The sequence below is a fragment of the Streptopelia decaocto genome (assembly GCF_964273445.1).
Source record: "Streptopelia decaocto genome assembly, chromosome: 3".
Lineage (NCBI taxonomy): Eukaryota > Metazoa > Chordata > Aves > Columbiformes > Columbidae > Streptopelia > Streptopelia decaocto.
In genome coordinates this window covers 95,755,704-95,771,070 of record NC_138656.1, presented here as the reverse complement: position 1 = coordinate 95,771,070, position 15,367 = coordinate 95,755,704, and the positions used below count along the sequence as shown (strand labels likewise).

The window sequence follows — 15,367 nt, the reverse complement described above, 5'->3', positions numbered from 1 at the left end:
AATGTTGTGCATTCAAGGGCCTGCTTCAGCAGAATTAATATCAAGGGGAAGTCATTACTGAAAAGGACAGGCAAATTGCCTCTGCTATATAAAACTGGACAAAAAATTATGAAAATTCTTTTATGGAAGCACACAAGTACTCATCCTTTTATCTAAAAGTGTGCCAGAATTCTCCTTGCAGAGTCACTTGGAGCTGGTTCGCCTTGAGTAAATGGAAATACCTTGCTTACTTTTTCTCCTGAAGGGGACTGAATGCAGTTTAGTGAAATTACTTCTTTTTATTCAAGGTTATTTTTGATTGGAGACCATGAGGGTTTCTTTTGGAAAAGCTAAGCAGTGTATTTCTCAAAAATATTTTTATTAGATGGAAAAAAAAACCCAACCTCTTTTAAAAGTAATTTTCATTAATTGATAGGCAGACATTTTCATTAATGATTCCTTTAAATTAATTCTTTTTTTTTTTCCTAATAAAAATGGAAATTTTGGAAAGGGTAAGGTTGAAAACTTTTCCTAAAAATACCAAAGGTGGAGACATTAATTGTCTGAAGCTTTGTAAAAATAACCCTAATAGATTTCCTGTCTCTGTGAGTAATGAGGTCCAGCATCTGTTTGATTTTGAAATGTCATTCATTTGGAGTAAATATCAGGTTGGAATAATCACAAAAGCAAGAGACAAAAAAGTGTTATTAGATTATTTTGGTCATCTTCCAGAAAATGTAATATTGTTCTGTAATGGATGTTGTCCAAGAATGTGTCAAGTCACTTTTAAGTCTCTGTCGTTTCCACTTGGGAACTAATTCCGCTGGGATTAAATTCATTGCTAGGATAATTTTTCTCGATGTTTTCTTTCCTGGACCTCTTTCCCCTATTCTATCTATAGACTAAATATACAGCACTTAATTTTCTCTTTCTGCCTGGTGTTTGAGGCCTACACACATCTACATTGATAGTGTTTATGCATTTCGACATATTCTTTTCTCAATTCATCACACAAATACTTGATATTGTTGCTTTTTTATTCCTAGCAGTAATTTACCAGATTTAGTGTAGTGTTCCAATCATGCACTGTATAACTCTTTAATCAAAACATGCATGGCTTTGCCTGCTTTTTATCACATCTCTTTAGGTTTTCTTTCTAATGTTTTACCATACTTAAAGCAGACTCCGTGTCTAAAAGCAGACTCCATGTCTAATTTCCCACTAACTATCACGTCTATTATCTTCCAAGGCCTTGCCTTCCCTGGAAACACTGGAAATCTCTGATTACCTTCAACAAGGTCAATATGTCTTTGGTCAGGAATACATAGTTTGGGTAGGTCTACTTTAGGAAAAATTGGTAATGACTACATTGACTGCATGACCTACAATTTCTCAGGAACAAGAAACATCAGAGAAAATAAAAAAAAACTGTAAGGGGAGATACAATATTGACTGTATTAAAGAATTTATGTCAGCTAACAACTCTGAAAGTGTTGTAGTAATTTTATGAAGTTGTTACAATCATTTATTAATTCCCATTGATTTTAACTTATGATCAAAATATTTATACCTCTCATATTCATGAATAGATTCCCATTTCTTTAAAGTTTACTTTCTGAAAGCAGATAATGGCAACAGGATTTGCTCCCCTATGAAATCATTTGCACTTAAAGTGTCCAGCACAAATGGGTTATGTTCCATGATTAAGACTCCAAGGCACAGCTGTTTTACATGAAAAAATAACTGGTGTCATTTTCCTTTCCAATCTTTTGGTCCCTAAACCAGCTCTTGCTCCAAGACATAAGGGAACATAAAACACATTCCAGATTAATTTAACAACCTTTTTAGCACAATACATTCCTGGTTTAATCTTGTTCAACCAAACTGTACAATCTATGATTTTGTGCTATATTGTGAAAAAATTATATATATCAGAACTGTAATTTCCATGTTGTTTATTATGATAACTTTACCCTATTTTCTAAAGTCTTTGATTTTCTCCCTGATGGTTTAAGATGGACAGAATCCAAGTTTTTCAGCCTGTAATGTCTTCATTCTCCTAATAATTTATTCTGAAATCATGTGTTACAGTTGTGTTGTTCTGGAAGCGAATACATTCTATTGTCTGCTGATTCCCATTCTAACACTTTATTCACTGTATATTTCCTAATAATTTTCAGTCTTCTCCTTTGCACATCTTATGTTTCAGTAGGCAAATAATAATATCAGGATTCAATCTGAAATTCAGGCACGAGTGATGTGCTTGATTTCCCCATTCTTATCACAGAGATGGTGATCTAGTCAACAAAGTCAGTGGAGACTGGAGGGCAACTCATGGATCCATTAGATGCCCTCACACAAATATTTTGTTCTACCAGAAGTGTGAAGAACTTATCATTTACCAGCATCTGCAAAAGGACGTGGATGTCTCATAGGCCCACTGTCACATCTGCCAGAAACACGCGGATGTCTGAGGCACCCTAAGGCATATCAAGTAGCCCCAGACACCTGCATTTAGGCAAGTGAATGGATCCAAATATACTGTGCTACTGTGGGACACATACATTTAAATATCTTAATCCTGAACTAAATCCCACAGTGTTTTACTCTCAGGAAAAAAAAAAAAACAAATTCTAATTCCAGTTCTGACATTAACATTTGCATTAAGGATAATTATGCCAATGTACTGCTTAAATCTCAGAAGAGACCAGCAAAACACTGTATTACCTACGTTTTTAAAAATATTGTAAAGGAACCATTACATATTCTATCATATTCTATTTTTCCACAGTATATACTCAAAGCAAAAATGTGCACTGATTAATAATATGCTTGTACTATTGGTGCCTTTCATAATCTGTACAGATCTTTCACTTTCCTGTGACAGAAGTGGGTGGTATGGGTTTCAAATTTAAACCACAATGGCTTAATTAGCTGCTTCAGGATTATACTTCTAGTTACTCAATTTTATTTTAATTTTGATTTAGAAGAGTTTGAGGGACCAGTCAACACTTTCTCTGAGTTGCTACTCTCCAGGGATAATGATCTGGAATACTATCAGTTTCCACTGTGGCTATTAATAATATACCAGGTTACTTTTCACTTCCATAGTGTCTTCCATTAGGGCTCCTTTTTAATTTATTAGTGAATAAGCTTTTGCAACTAATGACTATTTTAAAATATGAAATAAATAAAGAAGTCAAATTGCAAAGATTACCCAGATTCAGAAAGAGATATTTGTACAGAGTCCTGTCTATGCAGAAAAGCATACAGGACGTGAACTCTTAAGAAACAAGACAGTTCTGAATTGTTGAAATAAGATGCCATTGAGTTTCCATTCAGCATAGTGGATTTCTAAGAGTTTTAGAAGGTTAACATTTTCCCTGAATTTATTTTTAGATTACTAAATATTATCTGACCATTTTAACAAATTCCTCTCAGCCTTTGTTCATATTTCAAGGAGTAGTACTTATAGCATCAAGTAAAACAACAATTAAAATTAAAGCTGAATTTAATAGTATTTATTTATATTGTATATTTCTTTATCACTCAGAAAATTCACCCTCAGATGCGTGGCTTAGCAACAGAAAGGACATTTAGAGATTTGTTTTTTTCTGAGGAATCTAAAAAGTTAAGCTTGAAGAGGAAACTGCTTGGACGCTGTAACGCATTTCATAGGTGTAACAGAATGATACACTGCAGAATGAATTTATTCCATCAGGAAGGCTGAAATCATGAAAACTACTGAAGTATAACTTTATAGGCAGGAAAAGGGGAAAAAAAGAGAAATGGCAAAGATAAAATGAAATACGCTGAGAAATCTATTTTAGAAAATTGAGATATCTATTTTAGAAAATATGTCCTCCTTTTCTAAAGACATTACTGCAGAAATACTTTCCACTTAGGAGTTTTTTGAAATAATTGCTTCCTCTATAGAAGGTATATTAGTATGAATGAGCCAAGAAATCCCCAGAAATGTTCTTGTTGGAGCTGGCATGCATTCCCAGAGGCAAGATGTCAAATCAAACTGGCATGTGGCTACAAACACTACATCATTGTGTTTCCATCACAGCTGAGTACTTTTTGAGACTGAGAAAAGAATGTTAGCCTGGGAGAAATGGGAATCGGTGAATCTCAGCCAGTCTTTTGAATACGCCTGAACAAACTGTGCCAAGTTTTAGGAAAGGCTTGGTAAACAGGCCACAGTTTCTGCCAGTAAAGGCCAGCATCTATGGAGATGACACTCCACCTGCCTTTTTTGCTAAGTCCTGCTCCTGATTCATGCACTAACCCTAAGACTGGTTTTGATCAGTAAACAGTAAATCAACCTTATTGTCTGCCCTGTCATTAAAAGAATTGGGAAAATCACTTACACCATCAAAATCTATTAGCATACTGAGTTATTTAGCTGTTACACAAAATCTATACATTGAATATAAAATGTAATAATTCATAGAACTGTAGACTAACTGAGGCTGGAAGTTGTTTGGTTCAACTCTCTGTGACTTAAACTGGCAGGGCCATCTTAGATCAAGTCATTTGTATAATTGAATACTTTAGATTAGAAGGAAACTCTGAAGGTCCTCTAATTTAATTGCCCAGCTCGAAGCATAACCACCTTCATAGTTAAGGTTCATGGGGTTTCTCAGGTGGTGTTTTGGATATTTCTGAGGACACATATTCCACAACCTCTAACTTGAGCAGTGCCTTACCACTCTTGTTGTACAACACCTTTTTTCCCTATGTCCAACTGCAATTTGCCTTGCTGAAAACTGTGACTGTCATCTTCTGACTGTCAGCTGTGCATGTATCAGGAAAGTCTTCTGTATCATCTCTATAGCCTCCCTTTTTAAAACAGAAGACAACAAATAGATCTCTGGGGAGCCACCTCTCTTGAGAGCTCAACAAGGCCATCTGGCTCAGCCTCTCCTTGTACGTCGCGTACTCCAGACCTCAAACATCTCAGTGGACTCCTGCAGGTCTTGTTTCAGCCTGTTAATGCCTTTCCTGTATGGGGAAGCCCAAAACTGGGCACAGGGCTCTGGATGCAGAATGACAGGTCCTGAATAAAGGGGATTAGTTGCTTTTCTTGACCTGCTGCCTGCACTTTTGTATACTTCAATTTAATGTATTTTAATTTAGAGTATTTGGATGAATGCCTGTGGGCATGGATTACTGAGTAAACAGCTCTTCTTTCTAAACTGTAAGATAAAATGCATATGTCAAGTACCTCTTTTTGTATCTGGAATAAAACCTAGGAAATTAAATTGGTGGATATGTTATAGTTAAGGATAAAAAAGGATCCTTTTCCATTCTAGTTCCTAACTTTTCTTCCATTTAGAAACATTTCTGAGAATCAATATGTATCAGTGTATGAAACTGGAATTTGACTTTTTTTTTTTTTTTCCCCATGAAAATAACATATGTTAGAAAAAGAATTAATCACAGAAATATGAGTCTGCAGGAACTGGTCATCATCCTGCTCAAACAAGGGGGAGAGAGAATGTGTAGTAATGAATGTAGGAATACATGAATATAAATTAAAGGCATTTTTCATCTGTCTTTAAGACTGATGTAAATATTGGACTTTCACACTGCAGCTGATATATTTTTTTACTAAAATGGTAACGAGGAAAGAAGTAAATCTGAATCTGATGTGAAATCAGATAGCCTACTATATACATATATATATATTTCAATTATGATCATGAGACACTGTATCTGAAAAAATATTTGGCAAAGAAATGGCAAAGATTATTAATAACCACTGAATTTTCACTTGGTAATTCAAAGAAAAAGCATCATGGAGCCTTTTTAAAAAACAACAGTTACATTCAATGGTCATTATGACCAACATTGCTTTTATGATTCCTTGCATTTAATAAGCAGTAGCTATAATCTGTGCTTGCAGCTGAAATACAGACTTCACCTCTCTGCTAGTCACCACTTTGTCTTGCTTTTTTAACTTTGGCGGGACAAGCAGGTATTTCACACACATTAGAGTTTGCTGTTAACCAAAGAGAGCTGATGTCACCATGGCTGTTCAAATTTTTTTACAGACATAGCACAAAATTTCCCTATTCACACTGTGGGCTTTCTCATATTTTTGCTGTTTATCTTTCAAAGTGAACAGAGCACTGCAAATACAGATCGAACATGTGGTGTTGTATCATACAACAACATACACGGATACACCTATAAACACCCTGTCAATGGCATTTTGTAAATGCTAGGATTAACTTTTTATACTGTGGAGAAACCTGTAAAAATTCACATATTTGGTTTTCTGTTTATTTGTGCTCTTTTATTGGCACCCAGGCATCTGTGAATAGCAACTAGACAAGCATTCATTGTATAAATGCAAAACAGGACAGAGCTCTTTAAGCAATCAATGGACATACCATATATACCTAGCTACCTAAGTAATGTGTGCAGTGCAGCTTTTGCTCATTGAACTACATCCAGATGATTGCCTTGAACCACTTGTGCTCGTATATATTCAAAGTGAAGATTAACAACTCAGAGCACTGTGCAGTTCAGCTGCAACTACACAATTATGAAAGTCTTATCACCTGGCAAGCGGGGGCAATCTCTTGTGTGGTTTCATGGATATTGCCACAACATCCAGCATGTCCTCAAAGATGTCAAAGAAACATCAGGTAAGTTTATAGATCATCCTCCACACTGTGCACTAAAACAGATTAGGTTGTCAGAAATTTAATTTGAGCTGAGAAAAGCTGGGAACGTTTTCAGTTCCAACTCACCAGCTATTTTGGTAAAGGTGTTGGATGAGATCTTTAACAAAAACGTTCCTAGGGATCTTCAGCTCAGCTGAAGAAATGTGTTCACATTAATTTCAATACTCCTACACAGTTCAGTTCAGTTCATCTGGCAAGCTCTCTAGAGGAGATATTCTGTAAAGGAAAACAGGTTTTTACAATGACAAACTAAAATGACACTTGTGTTAAAATTTTGTAATCTCTAATGGCAATTTGGCTTATGGCTAGCAGGATACTTATCTTCATTTTAATCATTAGCAAAGTTTGTTATTTAAACTTGGAGACATCCGTCAGTCAGGCTTTGGTCTGGCCCTGGTATTAGAACAACTAAGACAAGCTTGCTTTTTTTTTTTTCTTTGTTTAAAGCTACAAAATGTGAACATAGGCATCAGATGTCTCACTAGTACCATCTCTTGCAACAGGTGGGGAGCACTAGCTGACAAAAATGGACAGAAACAGAAGTTCTGGGTAAGTGAATCATTAGCAATGTGTTTTGAGGCAGAAGGAAAAATCTGGGAAAGTAATGGAACAGCTTGTCCTTGGTGCCATCTCAAGGCGTATCAAGGATAAGAGGGTTATTAGGGGCAGTCAGCATGGCTTTACCAAGGGTAGGTCATGCTTGACCAACCTCATAGCCTTTTATGAGAATGTAACAAGGTGGATGGATGATGGCAGAGCGGTGGATGTGGTCTACCTTGACTTCAGTAAAGCCTTTGACACAGTCTCCCACAGCATCCTCACAGCTAAGTTGAGGAGGTGTGGTCTAGACAACAGAGTAGTGAGGTGGGTTGCAAACTGGCTTAGGGAGAGAAGCCAGAGAGTGGTAGTCAATGGTGCGGAGTCTAGTTGGAGGCCAGTATCTAGTGGAGTGCCTCAGGGGTCAGTGCTGGGGCCAATATTATTCAATATATTCATTAACAATTTGGACGAGGGAATTGAGTGTACTATCAGCAAGTTTGCTGATGACACCAAGCTGGGAGGAGTGTCTGACACGCCGGAGGGCTGTGCTGCCATCCAGCGGGACCTGGACAGGCTGGAGAGTTGGGCGGGGAATAACCTAATGAAATTTAACAAGGGCAAGTGTAGAGTCCTGCACCTGGGCAGGAACAACCCCAGGTTCCAGTATAGGTTGGGAGATTACATATTAGAGAGCAGTGTAGGGGAAAGGGACCTGGGGGTCCTGGTGGACAACAGGATGACCATGAGCCAGCACTGTGCCCTTGTGGCCAGGAAGGCCAATGGCAACCTGGGGTGTATTAGAAGGGGGGTGGTTAGTAGATCGAGAGAGGTCCTCCTTCCCCTCTACTCCACCCTGGTGAGACCACATCTGGAATATTGTGTCCAGTTTTGGGCCCCTCAGTTCAAGAAGGACAGGGAACTGCTGGAGAGGGTCCAGCGTAGGGCAACCAAGATGATTAAGGGAGTGGAGCACCTCCCTTATGAAGAAAGGCTGAGGGAGCTGGGTCTCTTTAGTTTGGAGAAGAGGAGACTAAGGGGGGACCTTATTAATGTTTATAAATATATAAAGGGTGAGTGCCATGGGGATGGAGACAGGCTCTTCTCGGTGGCAAACAATGATAGGACAAGGGGTAATGGGATCAAGCTGGAACACAAGAGGTTCCACTTAAATTTGAGAAAAAACTTCTTCTCAGTAAGGGTGACAGAGCACTGGAACAGGCTGCCCAGGGAAGTGGTGGAGTCTCCTTCTCTGGAGACATTCAAAACCCGCCTGGACATGTTCCTGTGCGACCTCACCTAGGTGTTCCTGCTCCAGCAGGGGGATTGGACTAGATGATCTTTTGAGGTCCCTTCCAATCCCAAACATACTGTGATACTGTGTGATACTGTGATCTCTGCTAAACAAATTATGTCAGAATAACTTCTTTCTTTTCATTCACTCTGTGTCTATTTTTTGACTTCACCTTAAATTCTCCTCTATAATTCTGTCCCCTTTCTGGCAACTTTTATAATGCTAGCCCTTGAACTACAGCATCATCTACCTTAATTTCAAAGCCTGTTTCATCCCATCTCCCACCTCTATCAGGTTTTGTCACTACATTGTCTTTTCTGTCTCAAATCTTATTCAGATTCTCAACTGTTACTCACATTTCCCATGAAGACTCAGTTCTTTTGATGCCTGAAAATAAGACTCAGTAAAAGTAATCAATATTCTCCATTAAAGCATTTGGAAAAGAAAAGCTATCTGTTTAAACTGTGTTGGCAAATGCTATCCAGCTATCAGAAAAAAAAAATAACAAAAACATTGGCTTTCAGCCATTGATAAGAAGTTAGATTTTATCACTTTGATTATGATTAACAGCTCATCTCATTATTCCTGTGTTCAGCAGAAGGTAATTTGGAGTTTATATAGCTGATGACAGGGCTTATGGTAGGTAGTTTCACTGACATCTGGGGCAAAACTTCTACTGACTTCATTAGAAACTAAATTGCTCAATATGTCAATAGCTACCTGAATGAAATCTAATTTATTAAAAGTCAGCTTTTTCATATCTTGTGTCTCTTTTTAACAGATTAGTTGTAATTGGAATTTTGACCGTTGTTGTTTCAATGACTACTTTCTCCAGTCATTAGTTGAATTATCTAATGATTTCTGCTTCCTTTTATCAAACTGCCTTGTAGAAATAGTATTCCATTTTTATTAACCCTGATTTTGGTACTGAAAGTTTGATCAAAACAAAAAGGAAGAAATTATTAGAAATCAGAAAAAGATGCATTATAGTTCTTAGTGCATCAAATCTGAGAAACTCTGTTTCTTAAAAAGGAAACTAACACAAAAGATTCATTTTGCATTTTACAAGCTGCATTTTTAAATACTAATTTAAAATGAAATTTTATATTTTTTTCCTCTTTGTTTTTCTTTAGATTGCTGCAAATTCCTGGGGAAAATCTTGGGGAGAAAATGGCTATTTTAGGATTCTACGTGGACAAAATGAGTGTGATATTGAGAAGCTAATTTTAGCTACTTCAGGACAGCCATAGTCTTCTACTCTAATTTTCTTGTACCATATGCTGCTTTATGTATCTGTTCTTTCCATTGTTGTATATTGAGTCTTTCTAGAGATATAAAAATGTATTCTCTGTAAGCTACCTATCTCTCTGTTATGGCTCATTAGGACTTCCTGACTCGAACACACCACAGCCACCACAACACTCTCCGATCCCAGCTGGAGCAAACACTCCTTTGTACTAATAACAAGTTGTACCCAGGACAAATGAAAACCTTCGTGTCTCACAGAGCAGCAAGTTCCCTCCTCTGTTATTTACATCTCACCACTATTTTGTTGTGTAACTAATGGTTGATTCAACAGTACCTGAAATAAATGGAATTACTTTATTAGCATTAATCTCTTTATAATACATACTCTAGTCACAAATCACTTTAGAAATATTATATGCTCTTCCACACAAAATTGCCTCAGACAGCTCATGGTCATACTGGATAAAAGATTCCAAAGAAATGTAAGTAGAATTCTGATCCTGTTAGAGAATAATTATTTCCTAGCCTAGGTTAGATAAGTTGTATCTACATATCATTATCTCTTCCAGGAAATTAATTTTTTACTAGTAGATAGCACAAAGTCACATTTAGAATAATACAAACATTACTTGCAGTGAAACTGCAAATTCCTATTCCCACAACCACAATTAAAATGTCCAATTTTAATAATTTGTTTAATTAAAAAAAAAAAAAAAGAAAAACAAATTTCTCCTCAATAAAGTTTAGACTAGACTGATTCCTGAACTGCTTGCCTTCTACTTGCTGTTTGATCTGGGAACAGGTGTGTGCTACCATTTCCAAAAGCCTGTTTCTATTGTCCAATGGAGAAAGACAGAAAAGACATTTTGTTGTTTGCCTCCACTGATGTATCTGTAGCCCAGGCATGATTCCTAGTGATGGCCAGCAGGATTGTTAGTGCAGATGAGATGCCCAGAGCTCCTTTCACTCCTACTGCTCCCAAAGATGCTTCTGTCTGAAGAAAAAGCCTACTGGCACGAAAGCCCTCCCATCAGAAGCTATGCTCCCTGGGTTAGGGAGCAATTAGGCAATCTGGACATCCATAAATCCATGGGTCTGGATGGGCGAGTGCTGAGGGAGCTGGCTGAGGTCATTGCTAGACCACTCTTCATCATCTTTGCCAAGTCTTGGGAAACGGGAGAGGTGCCTGAGGACTGAAGGAAAGCAAATGTCACTCCAGTTTTCAAAAAGGGCAAGAAGGAGGACCCGGGTAACTATAGACCAGTCAGCCTCACCCCCATCGCTGGGAAACTGATGGAATGACTTATCCTTGGTGCCATCTCAAGGCATATTAGGGATAAGGGGGTCATTAGGGGCAGTCAACATGGCTTCACCAAGGAGAAGTCATGCTAGACCAACCTCATAGCCTTTTATGAGGACATAACAAGGTGGATAGGTGATGGCAGGGTAGTGGACGTGGTCTACCTTGATTTCAGCAAAGCATTTGACACAGTCTCCCACAGCATCCTCACTGAGGGAGTGCGGTCTGGACAATCAGGTAGTGAGGTGGACTGCGAACTGGCTGAAGAAAAGAAGCCAGAGATTCGTGGTCAATGGGGCGGAGTCCAGTTGGAGGCCTGTATCTAGTGCAGTGCCTCAAGGGTCAGTACTGGGGCCGGTGTTATTCAATATATTCATCAATGATTTGGATGAGGGAATAGAGTGTACTATCAGCAAGTTTGCTGATGACACCAAGCTGGGAGGAGTGGCTGACACGCCAGAAGGCTGTGCTGCCATCCAGCGAGACCTGGACAGGGTGCAGAGTTGGCAGGGAAAAATTTAATGAAATATAACAAGGGCAAGTGTAGAGTCCTGCACCTGGGCAGGAATAACCCCAGGTTCCAGTATAAATTGGGGAATGACCTATTAGAGAGCAGCACAGGGGAAAAGGACCTGGGGGTCCTGGTGGACTGCAGGATGACCATGAGCTAGCACTGTGCCCTTGTGGGCAGGAAGGCCAATGGCATCCTGGGGTGTATCAGAAGGGGGATGATTAGTGGGTCGAGAGAGGTTCTCCTTCCCTTCTACTCTACCCTGGTGAGACCACATCTGGAATATTGTGTCCAGTTCTGGGCCCCTCAGTTCAAGAACAACAGGGAACTGCTGGAGAGAGTCCAGCGTAGGGCAACAAAGATGATTAAGGGAGTGGAACAGCTCCCTTATGAGGAAAGGCTGAGGGAGCTGAGTCTCTCTGGTTTGGAGGAGACTGAGGGGTGACCTTATTAATGTTTACAAATATACAAAGGGTGAGTGTCACAAGGATGGAGCCAGGCTCTTCTTAGTGACAACCAATGGTAGGACAAGGGGTAATGGGTTCAAACTGGAACACAAGAGGTTCCACTTAAATTTGAGAAGAACCTTCTCAGTAAGGGTAACAGAACACTGGAACAGGCTGCCCAGGGGGGTTGTAGAGTCTCCTACTCTGGAGACATTCAAAACCTACCTGGACACATTCCTATGTATCCTCATCTAAGTGTTCCTGCTCTGGCAGGGGGATTGGACTAGACAATATTTTGTGGTCCCTTCCAATCCCTAACGTTCTGTGATTCTGTGATATAAGAAGAAATTAACTATTTTTTACTTTTAGTTTCAATGAATCCAAACAGGATTCCAACAAGAATCATCAGTCATAAAATTATCTGTGAAAGAAACAACCTTCACATGTTAAATAGATGGGGGGAAAAGCTTCCATGAAATTCCAGTGGACAAAGAATTTCCAGTGACACCTTCAGTGTCTTTAACAGATTATGCTTCACTCTTTCTTGAAAGTTAGGAATTGGCTTCTCATATCATCAGCAAAGGAGTAATAACTTTTAATTCAATAACTTTGTGTGTTGGTGGAATACAACAGATGTCCTTGCCACCAAAATAATGCCTCTCAAACTAAACTTATGTTGCATCGCTACTGAAAGAGCTATTATTAAAACATCAGTGTCATGCTGCTGCAAAATAAGCTATTCTGTGGCCACTAGTGTCATATAGTAAACTGAATTTAGACACAAAAACCTTTATCACTTGAAATTTATAGCAAATTGTAACACAAGCAATTTTAGAAGGACTAAGTGCTCTGAGAGAAGTAGTAACTTTTTTAAACTGAGTGAGCTAAACCAGTATTTGCGAGGAAAATGAGCCACCTACACAGCTACTTCCCAGCCTCTTGGTATGTATTGATTCCATAAACTTCAAGATTTCAAAATAATAGAATTTAGGTCTGAAGTGAATGAACCTGCAAAAACATACCCAGTTAACTCTGGGGTTTTTTTTGTTTCATTTAACTTCAAGATGGTTTGTACTTGTGCCAGTAGCTGTTTCTACTCCTGATTTGCTTGTGAGATCTTTCCAGGATCTGGCTTATCATGTTAGACATCTTCAGTGATGAGAAAGCTCAAAACTAGTCTCCTATATCTTTACTTGATCAAATGGTCATCTTGGCTTGAACAAAACACCATATGCAAGTGAAATAAATCCAACCATTTCAAAGAAATTTAATGCTTTAGAAAATGATAATGCTTTACCCACCTTCTAGGGTTAGTCTTTGGTGCTCTCAGTGATGTATCTGCTCAGCACCCTCAGTATCATAATGCTTCTGTCTGTGGAAATGCCACAGTACCCAGAATTTAAGAGGCAGGCAAATGTGTCTGCACCTGGAAGCCAATTTCCCCTTTGAAAACCATCTTGATGCTGAGGCAGCTATTCTGCTGCCATTCAGGGTACAAGCAAAGGACCTCCTGCCAGTGCAGGTCTTCTCACGGTGATCAAGGGACAGTGGGACCTGGAAGCCACCAGTGGCTCTGTCTCATGCAGACTATTTGGAGACAGATTTTGAATGTGAGAAGGGCTCTGGGCTCCTCTAGTCCACTATTTGGTGACACTATGGGGAGACTTTCTCTACATTAGAATGCCACCTCTCTCATTTCCCTCCTTTTTTTTTTGCCTCTCCATCACTAATGTTCAGCCATGCCTGCTAGCTTGGACTAAAAGTGTCATCTAGCCTGGAGATTTTCCCTGTGTGAATAGAAAGGAACAATATGCGGCTCAGGTTAAGTCAATAGAGAACTCATCGGCTTCAAATCACTAGTAAGACCAATGGTCTGTGGGAACCGCAGAAAGGGAAGGCACTGCAGTAATAGTGTTTGTGTTTGTGACGCAGTGTAACTTTCCTTTTCTATAAAAACAAGAAGGCAATATTTTATGGTGAGCAAAATATAAATCACCACTCAGACTACACGTTACAATATTTCTTGTTAACAACATGCTATGTGGACTTTTCATTACTTGTTAATCTAACTGTGAAACTTCTAAAACTGAGTAAGGAAATACCTAGAAGAATATATGTTGTGGAACCTGCTACCTGACGATATTCATAAGTAATGGAAAAGTACTTGTATAAATTCCTATATATTTAGGAACAATTTCTTATAGAATTCTGAACAGAAATACCTATGAACTCTGGGAGACTTTGAATCTTCCCAAAATTAACTGAGCAGAACAGTGTCCTTTTGCAAATGATATTGATCATCCTTCAGAGCTTTCCCACAATCAGATCCTAAATGTTACTGACAGTATCTAATACATGAACAGTGTTAATGTTCTTTGAGATGGCTTTAAGTGGAAATTCATTTTCAAATTAAAATTACTAACAAGACAATAAAGGAATTCAGCTATTTTCACACTACTGCCACCTTTTTTTTCCATCCTATTGTCATAGAAACATCATCCATCTGCTAAATGATAGTAAATCACATCTTGAAGATTGGCTTCCTATGCCAGAGAAAGCACTATCAAGCCTGGTTAATATTCTATGAGTGAACAATTTTGTTTGCATACAAGTGCCCATCAGGCATTGAATTCCTGAAGGGAATTGCTCTGCTGAGGGGTCTGAGTCACTGCAGACACTGAGTCCCAGGGAGCTGTCTCCACACCTGGCTCCAGTCGGATTTTGGTGTGGCTGAGAGGCACAGAAAGCTCCTTTCCCACCTCATTAGCAACTGCACCACACAACTTGGCAAGACCAGGTTTCCCCAGCTTGGGGGGTTTGTTCATTATCAGTAGGAAGTGTGAAAATCACATGTGCTATAATAGGGATTTTCATTTCATGTTTCTCTTTCAGACTCATGTATGATTAAAATGCTTTTACAGAGCCACACAGAGCATTAAAGCACAGTATGTGCATACTGCTGTTAAAATTAATGGAGAAAAGAGAAGCAGTTGAACCTGTCACCTAATGAGCACAATTGCTTGAGAACAAAAAGATTAAGGCAGCCAGGCTGCAAAATGAGGTTGGAGCACAGGGAAAGGTTTTGACAGTGTGGCATTTAAATACTTCAAATTATGAGTGAAGTAGGGCATGTGGACATCCTCCTGAATGCTATCTGCAGAGAACTGAGAGGCCCCTGTGTCAGCACTGTTGTTCCTACCCTGCCTTTATCTGGTGGATGTAATATGTGGCTTGGATTTTACCTGTCTGCTGTTTACAGCCTATACTTTTCCTCTACAAGACTGTGGCTAGGCAGAAAAAGAAAAATGTTTTTAGGGTCGTTGCTTTGTCCTTGATGCTGGGGGTGAACTCCTT

At 38.9% G+C, this 15,367-nt stretch overlaps 1 protein-coding gene across 1 annotated transcript in view; it reads left to right on the top strand.

The window, feature by feature from the left end:
* Positions 1-9,813, top strand: part of TINAG (tubulointerstitial nephritis antigen) — a gene marked incomplete at its 5' end in the record, with an annotated part of 47,464 nt that extends 37,651 nt beyond the window's left edge. Inside the window, 2 exons of the mRNA XM_082048713.1 lie at positions 7,181-7,226; positions 9,642-9,813. Of these exons, the coding sequence (XP_081904839.1) occupies positions 7,181-7,226; positions 9,642-9,758 (163 nt within the window). The 3' untranslated portion in view covers positions 9,759-9,813. The remainder of the gene's footprint in view (positions 1-7,180; positions 7,227-9,641) is intronic.
* Positions 9,814-15,367: the final 5,554 nt, after the last annotated feature.